The sequence below is a fragment of the Aotus nancymaae genome, unplaced genomic scaffold (assembly GCF_030222135.1).
Source record: "Aotus nancymaae isolate 86718 unplaced genomic scaffold, 86718_ANA_hifiasm-v0.15.2.pri h1tg000007l, whole genome shotgun sequence".
Lineage (NCBI taxonomy): Eukaryota > Metazoa > Chordata > Mammalia > Primates > Aotidae > Aotus > Aotus nancymaae.
This window is the reverse complement of record NW_026988418.1, coordinates 62,569,076-62,582,921: the sequence shown is the minus strand read 5'-3', so window position 1 is coordinate 62,582,921 and position 13,846 is coordinate 62,569,076. Positions and strand designations below refer to the sequence as shown.

Genomic DNA, 13,846 nt, shown 5'->3' with positions numbered 1-13,846 from the left:
TGACCAGGATGGTCTCGATCTATTGACCTCGTGATCCACCCGCCTTGGCCTCCCAAAGTGCTGGGATTACAGGCGTGAGCCACCGCGCCCGGCCCGGTTTTCCATTTCAAGGGAAAAAAGGAAAAATGAAAGTCAAAATAACTTAGAAAAGGCTTATGGTCAGGCCACTTAGATCCAAACTTTTATTTGAGTAGACAGAGCTTTGAGTTTGCCAAACTGGAAATAACGCTTTCTTTTTTTTTTTTTCCTTTTTTTGCACCCCTCTTTCCCAGCTGCTGTGCCTCAGTGGCAAATCACCTCTTTCTTGGGCTTATTGCTAATTCTGCAATGTTATATGTGTGTTTTAATAGGAATGGTCGTTGGAGATCAGAGTGGAAGTTCACCATCACACCACCTACAGCGCAGGTGGTTGGAGTGCTTAAGATTCAGGTGAGATTCCAACATGTTTATAGACTTCAAACTTCACATCTTTAAAACATGTACAAGTTGCTCTGGTATTAAATAAGGACCAAGTATATGTAGATGCAAAGGGAGATTGACGGCAGTGAATAGAAATAGAAGCTTCCTTCTTGGGGACGTAAACAGAGCTATTCTGAGTTGTTAAAGGATAGTATGTAGAGTATATGGCAATATACTTACTGTTATACTTACTGTTTTCCTTTAAAGGTAACATAAGATATTTCCAGGAATTGTCAAACAGCAGTTTTAGGAAAGAATTAAAATTAATAATAATTATTATTATTTTTTGAGATAGAGTCTCACTCTGTCACCCAGACTGGAGTGCAGTGACATTATCTCAGCTAACTGCAACCTCTGCCTCCCAGCCCAGAGAGAGAATAGCTGGTGTTTTGGAATATAAATAGCCAAGCAGAAGTAGATTTCTTAGAGTTTTGCTCTTGTTGCCCAGGCTGGAGTGCAATGGTGCGATCTCAGCTCACCACAACCTCCGCCTCCCGGATTCAAGTGATCCTCCTGCCTTAGTCTCCCTAGTTGCTGGGATTACAGGCATGCGCACCACACCGGCTAATTTTGTAATTTTAGGAGAGATGGGGTTTCTCCGTGTTTGGTCAGGCTGTTCTTGAACTCTCGACCTCAGGTGATCCGCCTGGCTTAGCCTCCCAAAGTGCTGGGATTACAGATGTGAGCCACTGCACCCAGCCCAGAAGTAGATTTCTGATGCTGATGTCAGGGTAGACAGGCAGCTGAATAAGATAGCTTTTAACTCATTTGATGCCTATGTGGATTGAAATTTAGTATCCTAGCAGAGGTTTGACTTTCTAAATTTAGGATGGTTTAATTTTTAAGCCTCACTAACTCTAAGGTCAGAGTAGGTACAGATAACTGAGAAGATCAGTACCTAATTGTACCTGTATTATATTGTGTTAAGCTGTGCTTTAACAACAATTACCAAGAGTTGTCTTTTTTTTTTTTTTTGATGCAGAGTCTCGCTCTGTCTCCCAGGTTGGAGTGCAGTGGTGGGATCTTGGCTCACTGCAACCTCTGCCTCCCCGGGTTCAAGCAGTTCTCCTGCCTCAGCCTCCCAAGTAGCTAGGGTTACAGGTGTGCACCACCATGCCCAGCTAATTTTTGTATTTTTAGTAGACATGGATTTCACCATGTTGGCCAGGCTGATCTTGAACTCCTGACCTCAGATGAGCCACCGCACCCTGCCAATAGTTGTCTTTTTTAATCCTCTAATTTAATGAAGTGTATAGGTAATAAATTCTGTAAAAGTAAATCTGCTCATTTCTTATATACCTATAGCTTCCTGCAACAAGTAGCTCCTGGCCATAGGAGCATGCCCTACTCAGATGAGACAGACTGGTGTTGAGTTCATAGCTCTTGGAGCAGCCCTCAGTGATATTGGTAGAGAAATATGGCAGCTTCCTCAAGTAGGACAACTCTGAAGCATTTTCTATTTAGTTTTCTGGAGCTTAATGCCCACAGCTATAACCTGCTCATAAATGTACCTGTAAGGCTTCCTCTCCTTATGTGTCTCACTTCTTCTGTCCCTGTTGTAGCTCTGTGGGATTTGCTCCTGAATAAACTACTTTTGCTCTAGTCTTTGTCTTAGGGTCAGCTTCTGGCTCTAGTCTTTGTCTTAGGGTCAGCTTCTGGGAAGGCGCAACATAAAACAGCATATTGTTCTGTTTCTGTTAACCAAATATGTTAGTAGCCTAACACTCTGGACCTTTTGTAACTATGGCATCAGCATTAACTTCTTGTAACTGTGGTATCAGCATTATAGTAAGGAATTTTGCTGTCAATTTTATGTAGGTAAGTTTTATTTTGTTTCTAGATAGAAACAGCCATTTGTATTTTAGCCAGTGCAAACCTATGAAATGGGCACACATCACAAAGGGTGATAATTTCTGGTAAGCAGTGTACAGACCAACATTTAAACCTTTTTAAGCACAGATTGATCACACTTTCGGGGAAGGCTTAATTTATTTACATATCTTTTAAATTTTGGAGTGAGAATTATTTGGAAAAATTATTAAGATATTTAGCCTTTCAGGCTAGTCTATAGGCAAAAACATCATGCTAAGAAGGCAACAATTTCTGAGGATTTATGTTGATGGCAGTCATGTTGAAATTTGTATTAGTTAATTGAACCATTTTCATATTAGCAGATGAGACCTAGAAAAGGTTTTAGAACACATATAATTTGAGCTTAATTTATTTCTTGAAATGATGTGTCTCACTCTGTCACCTAGGCTGGAGTGCAGTGGTGCTTTCATAGCTCACTGCAACCTCGAACTCCTCAACTGAATGATCCTCCCACCTCAGCCTCCCAAGTACCTGGTACTAAAAATACACACCACTGCATCTGGCTATTTTTTATTTTTTTATTTTTTTTAGAGTCGGAGTCTCACTGTGTTGTCCCGGCTGGGTTAATTTCTAAACATTATAATATCATTAGTGTATTAGGTAATTAATTAGGTATTATTAGGAAATTAATATATTTTGGAATTTTTTATTGAGATCATAAACAGTGAGGCTTATTGACCTTACTGTATATTCTTTTCCATGTCCTAATTAAGAAACATAACAGAAGTTCAAACTAATTGCATAGTCTTTATTCTTGAACAAAATGAATGTGCTCTGCACAACCTCCTCTCTTCAGACGAGTTCTGAGAAATACAGAAGATCTTGTTTCTTCTATGGCCAGCTCTCTGAGTTTTTTTTGTTTTTTTTAAATATCTCCCATCCTGTTTGTAGTCATTTCCCTACCAAATGTTTTTTTTAATGAAAGAACGATCTAGTTTTTTAATGAAGAAACAAAGCTGATATTTGAGTAGGACCTACCTATATTTTAAATATTCTTATCTATTGGGATTTTAACCTTTATATGTCATCATCATTTAGCCTAGTCTTTTTTCACATCTTTGCTGTTCTCATTTTACATGTAAGTATTAGTGGTTCTTACTATCGCCCTTCTTTTCCAATGGATTTTCATCTCGTCTCCAGTGGATTCTGGTCTCGCTCTATTGCCCAGGCTGGAATGTAGTGGCACAATTTCATCTCACTGCAACCTTCACCTCCTGGGTTCAGATGATTCTCCTGCCTCAGCCTTCCAAGTAGCTGGGATTACAGGCACCTACCCCCACACCCGCCTAATTTTTTTTGTATTTTTAGTAGAGACGGGGTTTTGCCATGTTGGTCAGGCTGGTCTTGAACTCCTGACCTCAGTGATCTGCTCTCCTTGGCCTCCCAAAGAGCTGGGATTAAAGGTGTGAGCCACTGTGCCTGTTCTCAGTGGATTCTTATATTGCCTTTTCTTCTTTAACCTCTTAAAAAGCCAAAAGGTAAAACTTTAAGGTTTAGAGAGGGTATGGAAAGTCTAGCTTCTTCTGCCCATCTGGATAGAGCCAGCTGTTTATCCCCATTAAAGAAGATACTTATTTTGTCCTTTAAGGATATGTAGGAGGTTCATGTTGTCCAGGGAAGTCTTTTTATTGCAAATAGGTTTCTGCCTAGATGGAGCTTGGCTGTTATGCCCTTCTAATGATATCCACAAAGAGTCAGCCCCTGCTGAAACACTTTATTTCTACCCAGATCAAGGAATTCCTAACTTTTTGACAAAACATAGCATTGGGAGGTATTACACATGTTGGATAGCTCTGGAATTTGACCTAATTCACATCCTGGCTCCTCCTCTTACTCGGTATGTGAACATGGATAACTTATTGTTTAATAACTGCCTCAAAGCAAGTCTGTTTCCTCAGCTGTAAAATAGGGTTAGTAGTAATCCTCATCTCATAGTTTTTGTAATGATTAAATGAGGGAATAGCAGTAATGGTGAAGTGTTTGCACAGTGTCTAACACGTAGTAAAGGCTTAATAACTAATAGCTACTACAGCTAAGATTACTAAGTAAGTGAAATGAAGTAAGTGAAGATTACTGTTCTCTTTCCCTTTTCTGCTTTATCCCTCAAAACATTCTGTTTTGTTCAAATATCTCCTGGTAGCATAGACCAGATGTCTTAGTTTGTTTGGGCTTTTTTTTTTTGAGACAGTCTCTCTGTTAGCCAGGCTGGAGTGCCGTGGCACAATCTCAGCTCACTGCAACCTCTCCTCCCAGGTTCAAGCAGTTCTCCTGCCTCAGCCTCCTGAGTAGCTGGGATTTCAGGCACCTGCCACCACACCTGGCTAATTTTTTTGTATTTTTAGTAGAGATGGGGTTTCACCATGTTGGCCAGACTGTTTTCGAATTCCTTACCTCAAGTGATCCACCTACCTTGGCTGTGATTACAGGCATGAGCCACTGTGCCCAGCCTTGTTTGGGCTATTATAACACAATACCTTGGACTGGGTAATTTGTAAACAGCAGAAATTTATTTCTCACATTTCTGGAGAGTAAGAAGTTGAAGATCAAGGTGCTGTTAGATTCAGTGTCTGGTGAGTTCTGTTTCTCATAGGTGACACCTTATGCATTCTCATGTGACAGAAGGGGTAAACACTGTGTCCTCATGAGGTAGAAGAGTGGCAAGGGAGCTTGACTGAACCTCTTTTAGAAGGGCACTAATCCCATGAAGACTTTACCCTCATGACCTAATCACTTCCCAAAGGCCCCTTCTCTTAATACTATCACATTGGGTATTAGATTCCAACATAAGAATTTTGGGAAGGCACCAACATTCAGATCATAGCACTAGATAAATGGCATTACCTGGACTATTGTTCTAGCATTATGGCTCTAATATCAGCTACTTCCATTTTATTTTCTTCATGGCACAAGTGTAATCTTTCTAAAACATTCCTTTTCCTATGTGTCACCTATAATAGGATAATATCTGAATTCTTTTTTTCCCTAAGATGGGGGTCTTGCTATATTGCCCAGGCTGGTCTTGAACTTCTGGCCTCAAGTGATCCTCCCATCCTAGCCTCCTGAGTAGTCTGAATTCTTAACATGGTTTATAAAGTGTTTTGTTCTTCACAGTCTGTGTCTCCAACTTCATAGCAATGTCTCCTGCCACACTCCTTTTTTATACATATTCATATGCAGTGAGTTCTTTGTTCTTCTTTAAACTAAACCAGTTACACTCTATTCTGTTGTACTTTTTTTTATCTTCTTGGCAGATATCCTTCTCTACCTTGTCCACTTAGGTAACAACTGCTTCTTTCATGAGCCTATTCAAATGCACAAAAGGATACCCTTATCCTATTCTGTATGACCAGTTAGTAGCCTTGTCAAGGTGACTAAACCTATCTTTTAAGTTGCCAAAACTTACTGAACCTAAAATGTCATTGATCTGTTAGTCTGTCTCCTCCTTTTTGCTAATTGTTTTCATAATTATAGCTCTTCACTTTATTCGAAACTACTTTTATCTTTTTTTTTTTTTTTTTTTTTTTTGAGATGGAGTTTCGCTCTTGTTACCCAGGCTGGAGTGCAATGGCGCGATCTCGGCTCACCGCAACCTCCGCCTCCTGGGTTCAGGCAATTCTCCTGCCTCAGCCTCCTGAGTAGCTGGGATTACAGGCACGCGCCACCGTGCCCAGCTAATTTTTTTTTTTGTATTAGTAGAGACGGGGTTTCACAATGTTGACCAGGATGGTCTCGATCTCTCGACCTCGTGATCCACCCGCCTCGGCCTCCCAAAGTGCTGGGATTACAGGCTTGAGCCACCGCGCCCGGCCTTACTTTTATCTTTTTAAAAATATCTGCTTTACCAATAAAATACTTGTTTTCTGTCCATCTTTAACCCTCAATTAGACTTTTCCTGTATCTAGTCAGATCTGCTTACCAAAATGGAGAAATGTGCTAGATATTAGGTATTAGGATCCGTTAAAACTCCTTGGTTTTCACAGAGAAAAGCTAATGTTTAATGACTTTAATTATTTTAATATTGTTAAGAGTGGGATCTTAACCTTTGTATTTGCAATGCCTAGCACAGTGCTTAGAATGTGAAAAGCACATAACAAATGTTTGTCGAACTTAATCAGTTTTCCCTGCTAAGGAAAAAGCATTCTTAATGTTCTGTGGATTAATTAACCATCATTGTGAATTACCGTTAGTTATATTAATTATTTGTTCACCATTGATAAAATGGCTCATCATCTTAAAGCATGGATTTCTGTCCTAAGTAACAGGTTTCTCTATGAACTTCCCCTAAAAATGCTCAAACATTGTCTCACACAGGTTCACTATTATGAAGATGGCAATGTTCAGTTGGTTAGTCATAAAGATGTACAGGATTCACTAACTGTTTCGGTGAGTATGGAATAGTGTCTGGCTTACTCATGTCTTGTTTTTCTTTAAAAAATTAGTTTTGATCCTGAATGCTGATTCTGCCAGTAGAAATTCAGTTTGCTTTTAATGATTTGATTTTGGCAACTTCTGTTAGTGCCTCTTACCACCAACTGGCATATATTAGTTCACAGTTTTTGACTCAAAACATTGATTATGGCTTTAGACAAATGTCCTTCTTAGTCGCTCTCTCTCAATTGTAAGAATTACTCAAGGAAAGCAATGCCTTCAATCAATAAATACTAAGAGCAAGGAAAGTTTACCAAATTGCATGCTATAGGGCTGCATTTATATCATTGGAGAAACAACATTTTTAGGAGTATTCAATTAGAATGTTTTATGGTTTGTTGTTGTCATTTTATTTGAGACAGGGACTCACTGTGCCCAGGCTGGAGTGCAAGGAAGGACATGATCACAGCTCACTGCAGCCACAAGCTTCCAGGCTCAAGTGATCCTCCCACCTCAACCTCCCAAGTAGCTGGGACCACAGGCACACGCCACCATGCCCAGCTTATTTTTTTATATTTGGGAGAGATGGGGTCTCTCTGTGTTGCCCAGGCTGGTCTCAAACTCCTAGACTGAAGTGATCCTCCTGCCTCAGCCTCCCAAAGTACTGGGATTACAGGTGCAAGCCACCATGCCTGGCCAATATTATGTTCTGTACCTTGAAAGAAGAGACATGATTTGTTGTTGTTTTTTTTTCTTTCTTTCTTTATTTTAGATGGAATCTTGCTCTGTCGCCCAGGCTGGAGTGCAGTGGTGCGATCTCGGCTGACTGCAACCTCCACCTCCCAGGTTGAAGCACTTTTCCGCCTCAGCCTCCCAAGTAGCTGGGATTACAGGCACATGCCACCACACCCAGCTAATTTTTTTTTTTTTTTTTTTTTTTTTAGTAGAGGCAGGGTTTCACTATCTTGGCCAGGCTGGTCTTGAACTCCTGACCCACCTCAGCCTCCCAGAGTGCTGGGATTACAGGCGTGAGCCACTGCACCTGGCCCAAGACATGATTTGTTCTTATATTTCTTTTGTAGTCTCATTACTTCTTTATATTCTTAGAAGTTATTGAATACCCCCAAAGAGTTTTTGTTTATGCATCATATCTATGAATATTTACCTCACTAAAAATTAAAGCTAAGAAGTGTTGACCGGGTATAGTTGGCTCACACCTGTAATCCTAGCACTTTGGGAGCCCAAGGCAGGTGAAAGCTTAAGCCCGGGAGTTCAAGACCAGCCTGAGCAACATGGTGAAACCCCATCTCTACAAAAAAAAAAATATAAAAATCAGCTGAGTGCCTGTAGTCCCAGCTACTTGGGAGGCTGTGGTGGGAGGATCACCTGAGCCTAGGAAGGTTGAGGCTACAGTGAGCCAAGATCGTGCCACTGCACTCCAGCCTGGGGGACAGAGTGAAACCCTGTCTCAAAAACAAATAAATAAATAAAACTAAGACGTGTTCAAAATATTCGTTTATTAAAAATAATGATAAATGCATGTATGTTAATAAGTAACATCTTTGTAAATATATTTCTGAAATCCAAAAAAAAAAATAGACGAATGACATTAGTCTGTGTCTTCACAAATTTTTTAATGTCTGGCTTATTAAAAGATGGCTGACATTAAAAGGTGGCTGAAACTTCATCTCAAAAAACAAAAAACAATCAGTATTGTGATATTAGTTGTTTTTTGTTTGTTTGTTTTTTGAAATGAAGTTTCATTCTTGTTGCCCTGTCTCAAGCACTGTCTCAGCTCACTGCAACCTCCACCTCCCGAGTTCAAGCGACTCTCCTACCTCAACTTCCCAAGTAGCTGTGAGTACAGGTGTGTGCCACCACGCCCGGCTAATTTTTGTATTTTTAGTAGAGACAGGGTTTCACTGTGTTGGCCAGGCTGGTCTCAAACTCCTGACCTCACCCGCTTCAGCCTCTCAAAGTGTTGGGATTGCAGATGTGAGCCATTGCAACTGGCCTCTGCTTCATACATTTCATTATCCCTCAAAGTGATAAAAGTCATTGTACATTATGTAGTTTCTAGGAAATTACATTATATACATATTACAGAGTGAGAGCGAAACAGGCAAATAACTTTGTGTTAGTATTATTGTGAAAGTAAAGGCCAGGTGCGGTGGTTCACACTTTGTAATCTCAGTACTTTGGGAGGCCAAGGCAGGCGGATCACGAGGTCAAGAGTTCGAGACCAGCCTGGCCAACACGGTGAAACCTTGTTTCTACTAAAATTTCAAAAATTAGCTGCACGTGGTCGCAGGCTCCTATAATCCCAGCTACTTGGGAGGCTGAGGCAAGAGAATCACTTGAGTTGGGGAGGCGAATTAGTGAGCCAAGATTGTGCCACTGCACTCCAGCCTGTGAGACAGAGCTAGACTCTGTCTCAGAAAAAAAAAAAAAAAAAAGTAGAAAATAGTTTTGACCTTATAGTCTCTCTTAGGACCACTGCTGTAGACATTAAATCCTACCTTCTTCCCTTTAAAAAAAAAATCTGGCCGAGCGTGGTGGCTCGTGCCTGTAATCCAAGCACTTTGGAGGCCAAGGCGGGCGAATCACCTGAGGTCAGGAGTTCAAGACCAGCCTGACCAACATGGTGAAACCTCATCTTATTAAAAAAAAAAAAAAATACGGCCGGGCACGGTGGCTCAAGCCTGTAATCCCAGCACTTTGGGAGGCCGAGGCGGGTGGATCACGAGGTCAAGAGATTGAGACCATCCTGGTCAACATGGTGAAACCCCGTCTCTACTAAAAATACAAAAAATTAGCTGGGCATGGTGGCGCGTGCCTGTAATCCCAGCTACTCAGGAGGCTGAGGCAGGAGAATTGCCTGAACCCAGGAGGCGGAGGTTGCGGTGAGCCGAGATCGCGCCATTGCACTCCAGCCTGGGTAACAAGGGCGAAACTCCGTCTCAAAAAAAAAAAAAAAATACTTTAAAAAAAAATCTGTTGTACTTAATGATAACAGGAAGAGAGAGATTCATTTCATTTTATACTTGAGCCACGTAGTACAAAAATGTGATTGGCTAGTTTAACATCTTAAGTGGCAAATAAAGGCATATGTGAGCTTATGGTATATGACTGATGTGTCTGTCTGAAGGCATTGTTCATATCATTTTAAACCAGAAATATTTTCAAGGCGTCACGTTTTCAAGACTTGATGATGTCTTTTGGGTGTACTGTGGTAGAGTGGAAAGAGCATGGGTTTTTTTGGTGAAGACCTAATTTCAGATTGCATCCTTATCATTCAAAAACTGTGTAATTCTGGTCAAGAAAACAGAGGGTTCTGTTTTCTCATCTGCAAAATGGGGGTTATGATTATAACATAGTCTCTTCCATAGAGTTGTTGTGAGGCTCAAAGGAGGTAGTGGGCATGGAAACACTTTGTAAACTAGAAATTGTTATACAAATGTTAGTTAAGATGGAGTTACTTTTCAGGATCTTACTGCTTACACATTTTAAAAAATCTGATTTTTCCCCTCTTCCTTCCTCCATTAGAATGAAGCCCAAACTGCCAAGGAGTTTATTAAAATCATAGAGAATGCAGAAAATGAGTATCAGGTAAGATTTGGAGCTGATTTTTCTAGATCTACTATCTTATTATTTTGCTGTTAAGATACTTTGTTAGGCCTGTGTCCTTTAATGTAAATACACCTGCTCTTCAGTTTTACTAAATGTGGAGACTTTGCAGACCTTCCAATTTGGCATTCTGCTTACAATCAGGGTTTCAGGATTGCTTGGGACTGTAGCTCTAGTTTTAGAAATAATATAGGTGAACTTCTTGGCCTACTTCAGAGGTTGGAGAGGAGCTCACTGAAAATAATATACCCTGTCTATCCTTTATAGGGGACTCAAGCATATCCTTTGACTATAGCGTTATTTTCCTATTCACAACCAGCCTCATTTCTGTTCAAGCAACTCATCTTCAATTATCTATTGCAGACAGCAATTAGTGAAAACTATCAAACAATGTCAGATACCACATTCAAGGCCTTGCGCCGGCAGCTTCCAGTTACCCGCACCAAAATCGACTGGAACAAGATACTCAGCTACAAGATTGGCAAAGAAATGCAGAATGCTTAAAGGCTGAATGTAGAATTCTCCAGTATGTGGAAAGACAAGGATTCAACGTGTGGTCATATGATAAATAAGTGATTTATAAACAAGAGTGATATTTTGCTAGGGCTTTCAAAGTTAACCAGTTTTCTAGCCTCATGGAATACTGTTGAACCTATAGCATTGTCTTGATTCTTTTGTGTTCTCTGCCTTGTAATTTTCTGTTATTGCTATATCTACGTGTAAATGTTTTTTTTTTTTTTTTTTTGGTTAATTCTGCCACATTTAATGTTGGAGAGAGAAAGATCTATCCTAGAGACATTTTACTGTTTAAAAAAGTTTCCTAGCCATGAAGCCCTGCTACTGATTTAGACAAGGTATTATGGTCATTACTTTCTACCCCATCCTTCCAAGCTCCAAGCACTTCTGGTACTTCAGTGGTTTTTACTGATCCACCAACACCTAAAAAGGCTATGCTACAATCTATAGCTAAATGGAAGACACATTCATCCTTCTCCCTCTGACTGCTTTGATCATCATTTATTGCATCTCATAACTGTAATTTTCCAAAGTTTGGATTGGGACTTTTCAGGTCCTTTTTGGAGGGCAAAGGAAGTGCCAGCTTCTCTGGGGAACTTGTTTTTAAATCCAAAGACTTGAACCACATTCCCTGCATATGAACATGTTTGCTTTTATCCCTTCTCTCATTGTCTCCTTCCCATTTTAGTACCATTGTAGTTATAGACATCTGCATTTTTAGAAGGGTTTTACCCATTTATTTTTTTTAAACATTGAAGAACTGCTGACATACTGTGGATATAGAGTATAAAACTTGAAAAATGCAGATGTTGAAGGAATAATAGGTATCTTGTGCTTTAATACTTTATGGCAGGATTGTACTATAAGCAAATGAATTAAACAGCTATGTAAATCACAAACAAAAACTAAAAATGAACCAAAGTGAAAAGGATAAATTCCAGGCAGTATCTTTCTATTGTAACCTGTTATTTAAGGAAATACTAGTGATTTCTTCTAAATAGGATGTAAAACTTATTTCAAACTACTCTTCCTCTGTCCTGCCTGCCAAGAACTCAAGTGTAACTGTGATCAAATAACCTTTCCCAGGTATATTGGCAGGTATGTGTGTAATCTCAGAATACACAGGTGACATAGATATGATATGACAACTGGTAATGGTGGATTCATTTACATTGTTTACACTTCTATGACCAGGCCTTAATGGAAGGTCAGTTTTTTTAAAAATCAAGTAGTGTCTTCCGATCTATCTCCAGATACATGTCAAAAAAGAAAGGTGTTTGTGCTTCAGTTTTGTTTTTGCTCAGTAATATAGTCAAGGAACAGTTTGTTTTCAAGTGACCCATTGAGCTATGTATGCATTTTTATTTCAAATAAAATATATTTGTATTATTTGTCATTCATACTGTCCATCCATACCACACTATCTTCTGTATCAGGTAGTCTAATAGAAATATACCTGTTTTGTTCTATAATCGTCTGAGTCTCTCCTTTTTGATTCATTGCTTCAGCCTTTGTTCTCAAGGTAAGATATTCAGCTGTATTTGATCTTATTTGTTGAGAATGTTTAGGGTTTCTGAAATTGGTTTCTACCTTCAACTATATGGACTCAGTGAATATCCAAAGATTTATAAAGAACAGCTTGTTTAATCGTGAGCAATATCTATGGATCATGCTGCTCTTCACTCAGAGACTACTGGTTTTTCAAAGGGAAAAATGTAGTTGTCTTCTGTACCTGTCATTCAGAAAGCAAGGCCCAAGTACGGTCGTAATCACTAGGCAGAAGTAGAAATGAAAGAATCCCTGCCTTAAACTTGCTAATATTTCACACTGGGTTATCTTGAAATGCTTCTTAGGTGACCTAGCTACAGACTTGTCGGAGAGGCTTTTTTTTAATCCTCGTTCCCTAAAAGAACCAGAGGGAGTTTTGTGCTTCATATACTCCATCCAAGGCCAGTTCAAATTCCCAAACATTTAGCTGCATTCCATTCTACTTGTAATGCAAATAGATTCAAACATTCTTGCTTTTAATTTATGAACTCTCTTATCTTACCCCCAGGCTATCCCATTGATTCCTTAGCTTAGACTTTAAAAAAAAATCTCTTAACCCCTTGACTATCTAAAGTTGTTTCTTGCATAATTGGGAGGAAATCAACCCTCCTGACTAAGTCTGGCAGAGACACTCCAGCTCCGGCTCCCCCCTACCACCTTCTCAACCTCCCTTAGCAGAAATATTTGCTTGAATTGTATTTATTTTATCACAAGCTGCTGAAATCAGCCTGTTGTACCCTAGGGCAAAGATTTCCCAGCCATCTGGAAAAGAGATTTTTGTGGAGCCTCCCTCGTGTATTTGGTTTGAAATGGCACTGCTGAAGACCGTTTCATCTGAGCCTCAGTGGTTATCCCTCTATTGCTTGCCTAGTTCCAATGCCTGTTCTCTTTTATAATCTAAGACTTTGGTGCTGGACTCATCTAGGTTTATGGGACACTTGGCAAACTTTTGGCATATTCTCTTCAAGCTCAAAGAATGATAAATATTTGAATGCCAACTTGTGAATTTACAATTATCTATAAAACTACCAAGTAAACCAAATACTTGTGACCACTTTCTCATTTTTCAGCTACCTACTATGAAAAATCAAAGGAAGATTAGTAAGTACAGAACAAAGTTGGGTTGTCCTATAGTTTAAACTGAGCTAACTTAAATTTCTCCTTAGAACAGATAAGGTATATATAAAGGCACAGAGTATATATAAGCTCTCTGAGCACAAAAACAAATCTCACATCTCTTAAAATCTAAGGTATCAAAAAGCATTCTGTTATGTATAAGCACATAGTTGATTCTGGTTATTCAGCATGGTTAGGTTCTGTAAAGTCACTTCGAATACTGACTTAGTGAATACTGAAACTCATTCCTGAATGAAGTTTAACAGAAATTTTCCCTGTAAAGCCTTCTTGTGCTTAGGAACATGGGACCACACTTAAGCACTATACTTGGTGGCCATTT

The 13,846-nt window shown here is 39.5% G+C and overlaps 1 protein-coding gene across 1 annotated transcript in view; it reads left to right on the top strand.

The window, feature by feature from the left end:
* The window catches only part of CAPZA1 (capping actin protein of muscle Z-line subunit alpha 1), a 48,132-nt gene extending 35,818 nt beyond the window's left edge, over nucleotides 1–12,314 (top strand). Inside the window, exons 7-10 of the mRNA XM_012466586.3 lie at nucleotides 351–429; nucleotides 6,643–6,714; nucleotides 10,246–10,308; nucleotides 10,690–12,314. Coding sequence (XP_012322009.1) covers nucleotides 351–429; nucleotides 6,643–6,714; nucleotides 10,246–10,308; nucleotides 10,690–10,830 — 355 coding nt within the window. The 3' untranslated portion in view covers nucleotides 10,831–12,314. The remainder of the gene's footprint in view (nucleotides 1–350; nucleotides 430–6,642; nucleotides 6,715–10,245; nucleotides 10,309–10,689) is intronic.
* Nucleotides 12,315–13,846: the final 1,532 nt, after the last annotated feature.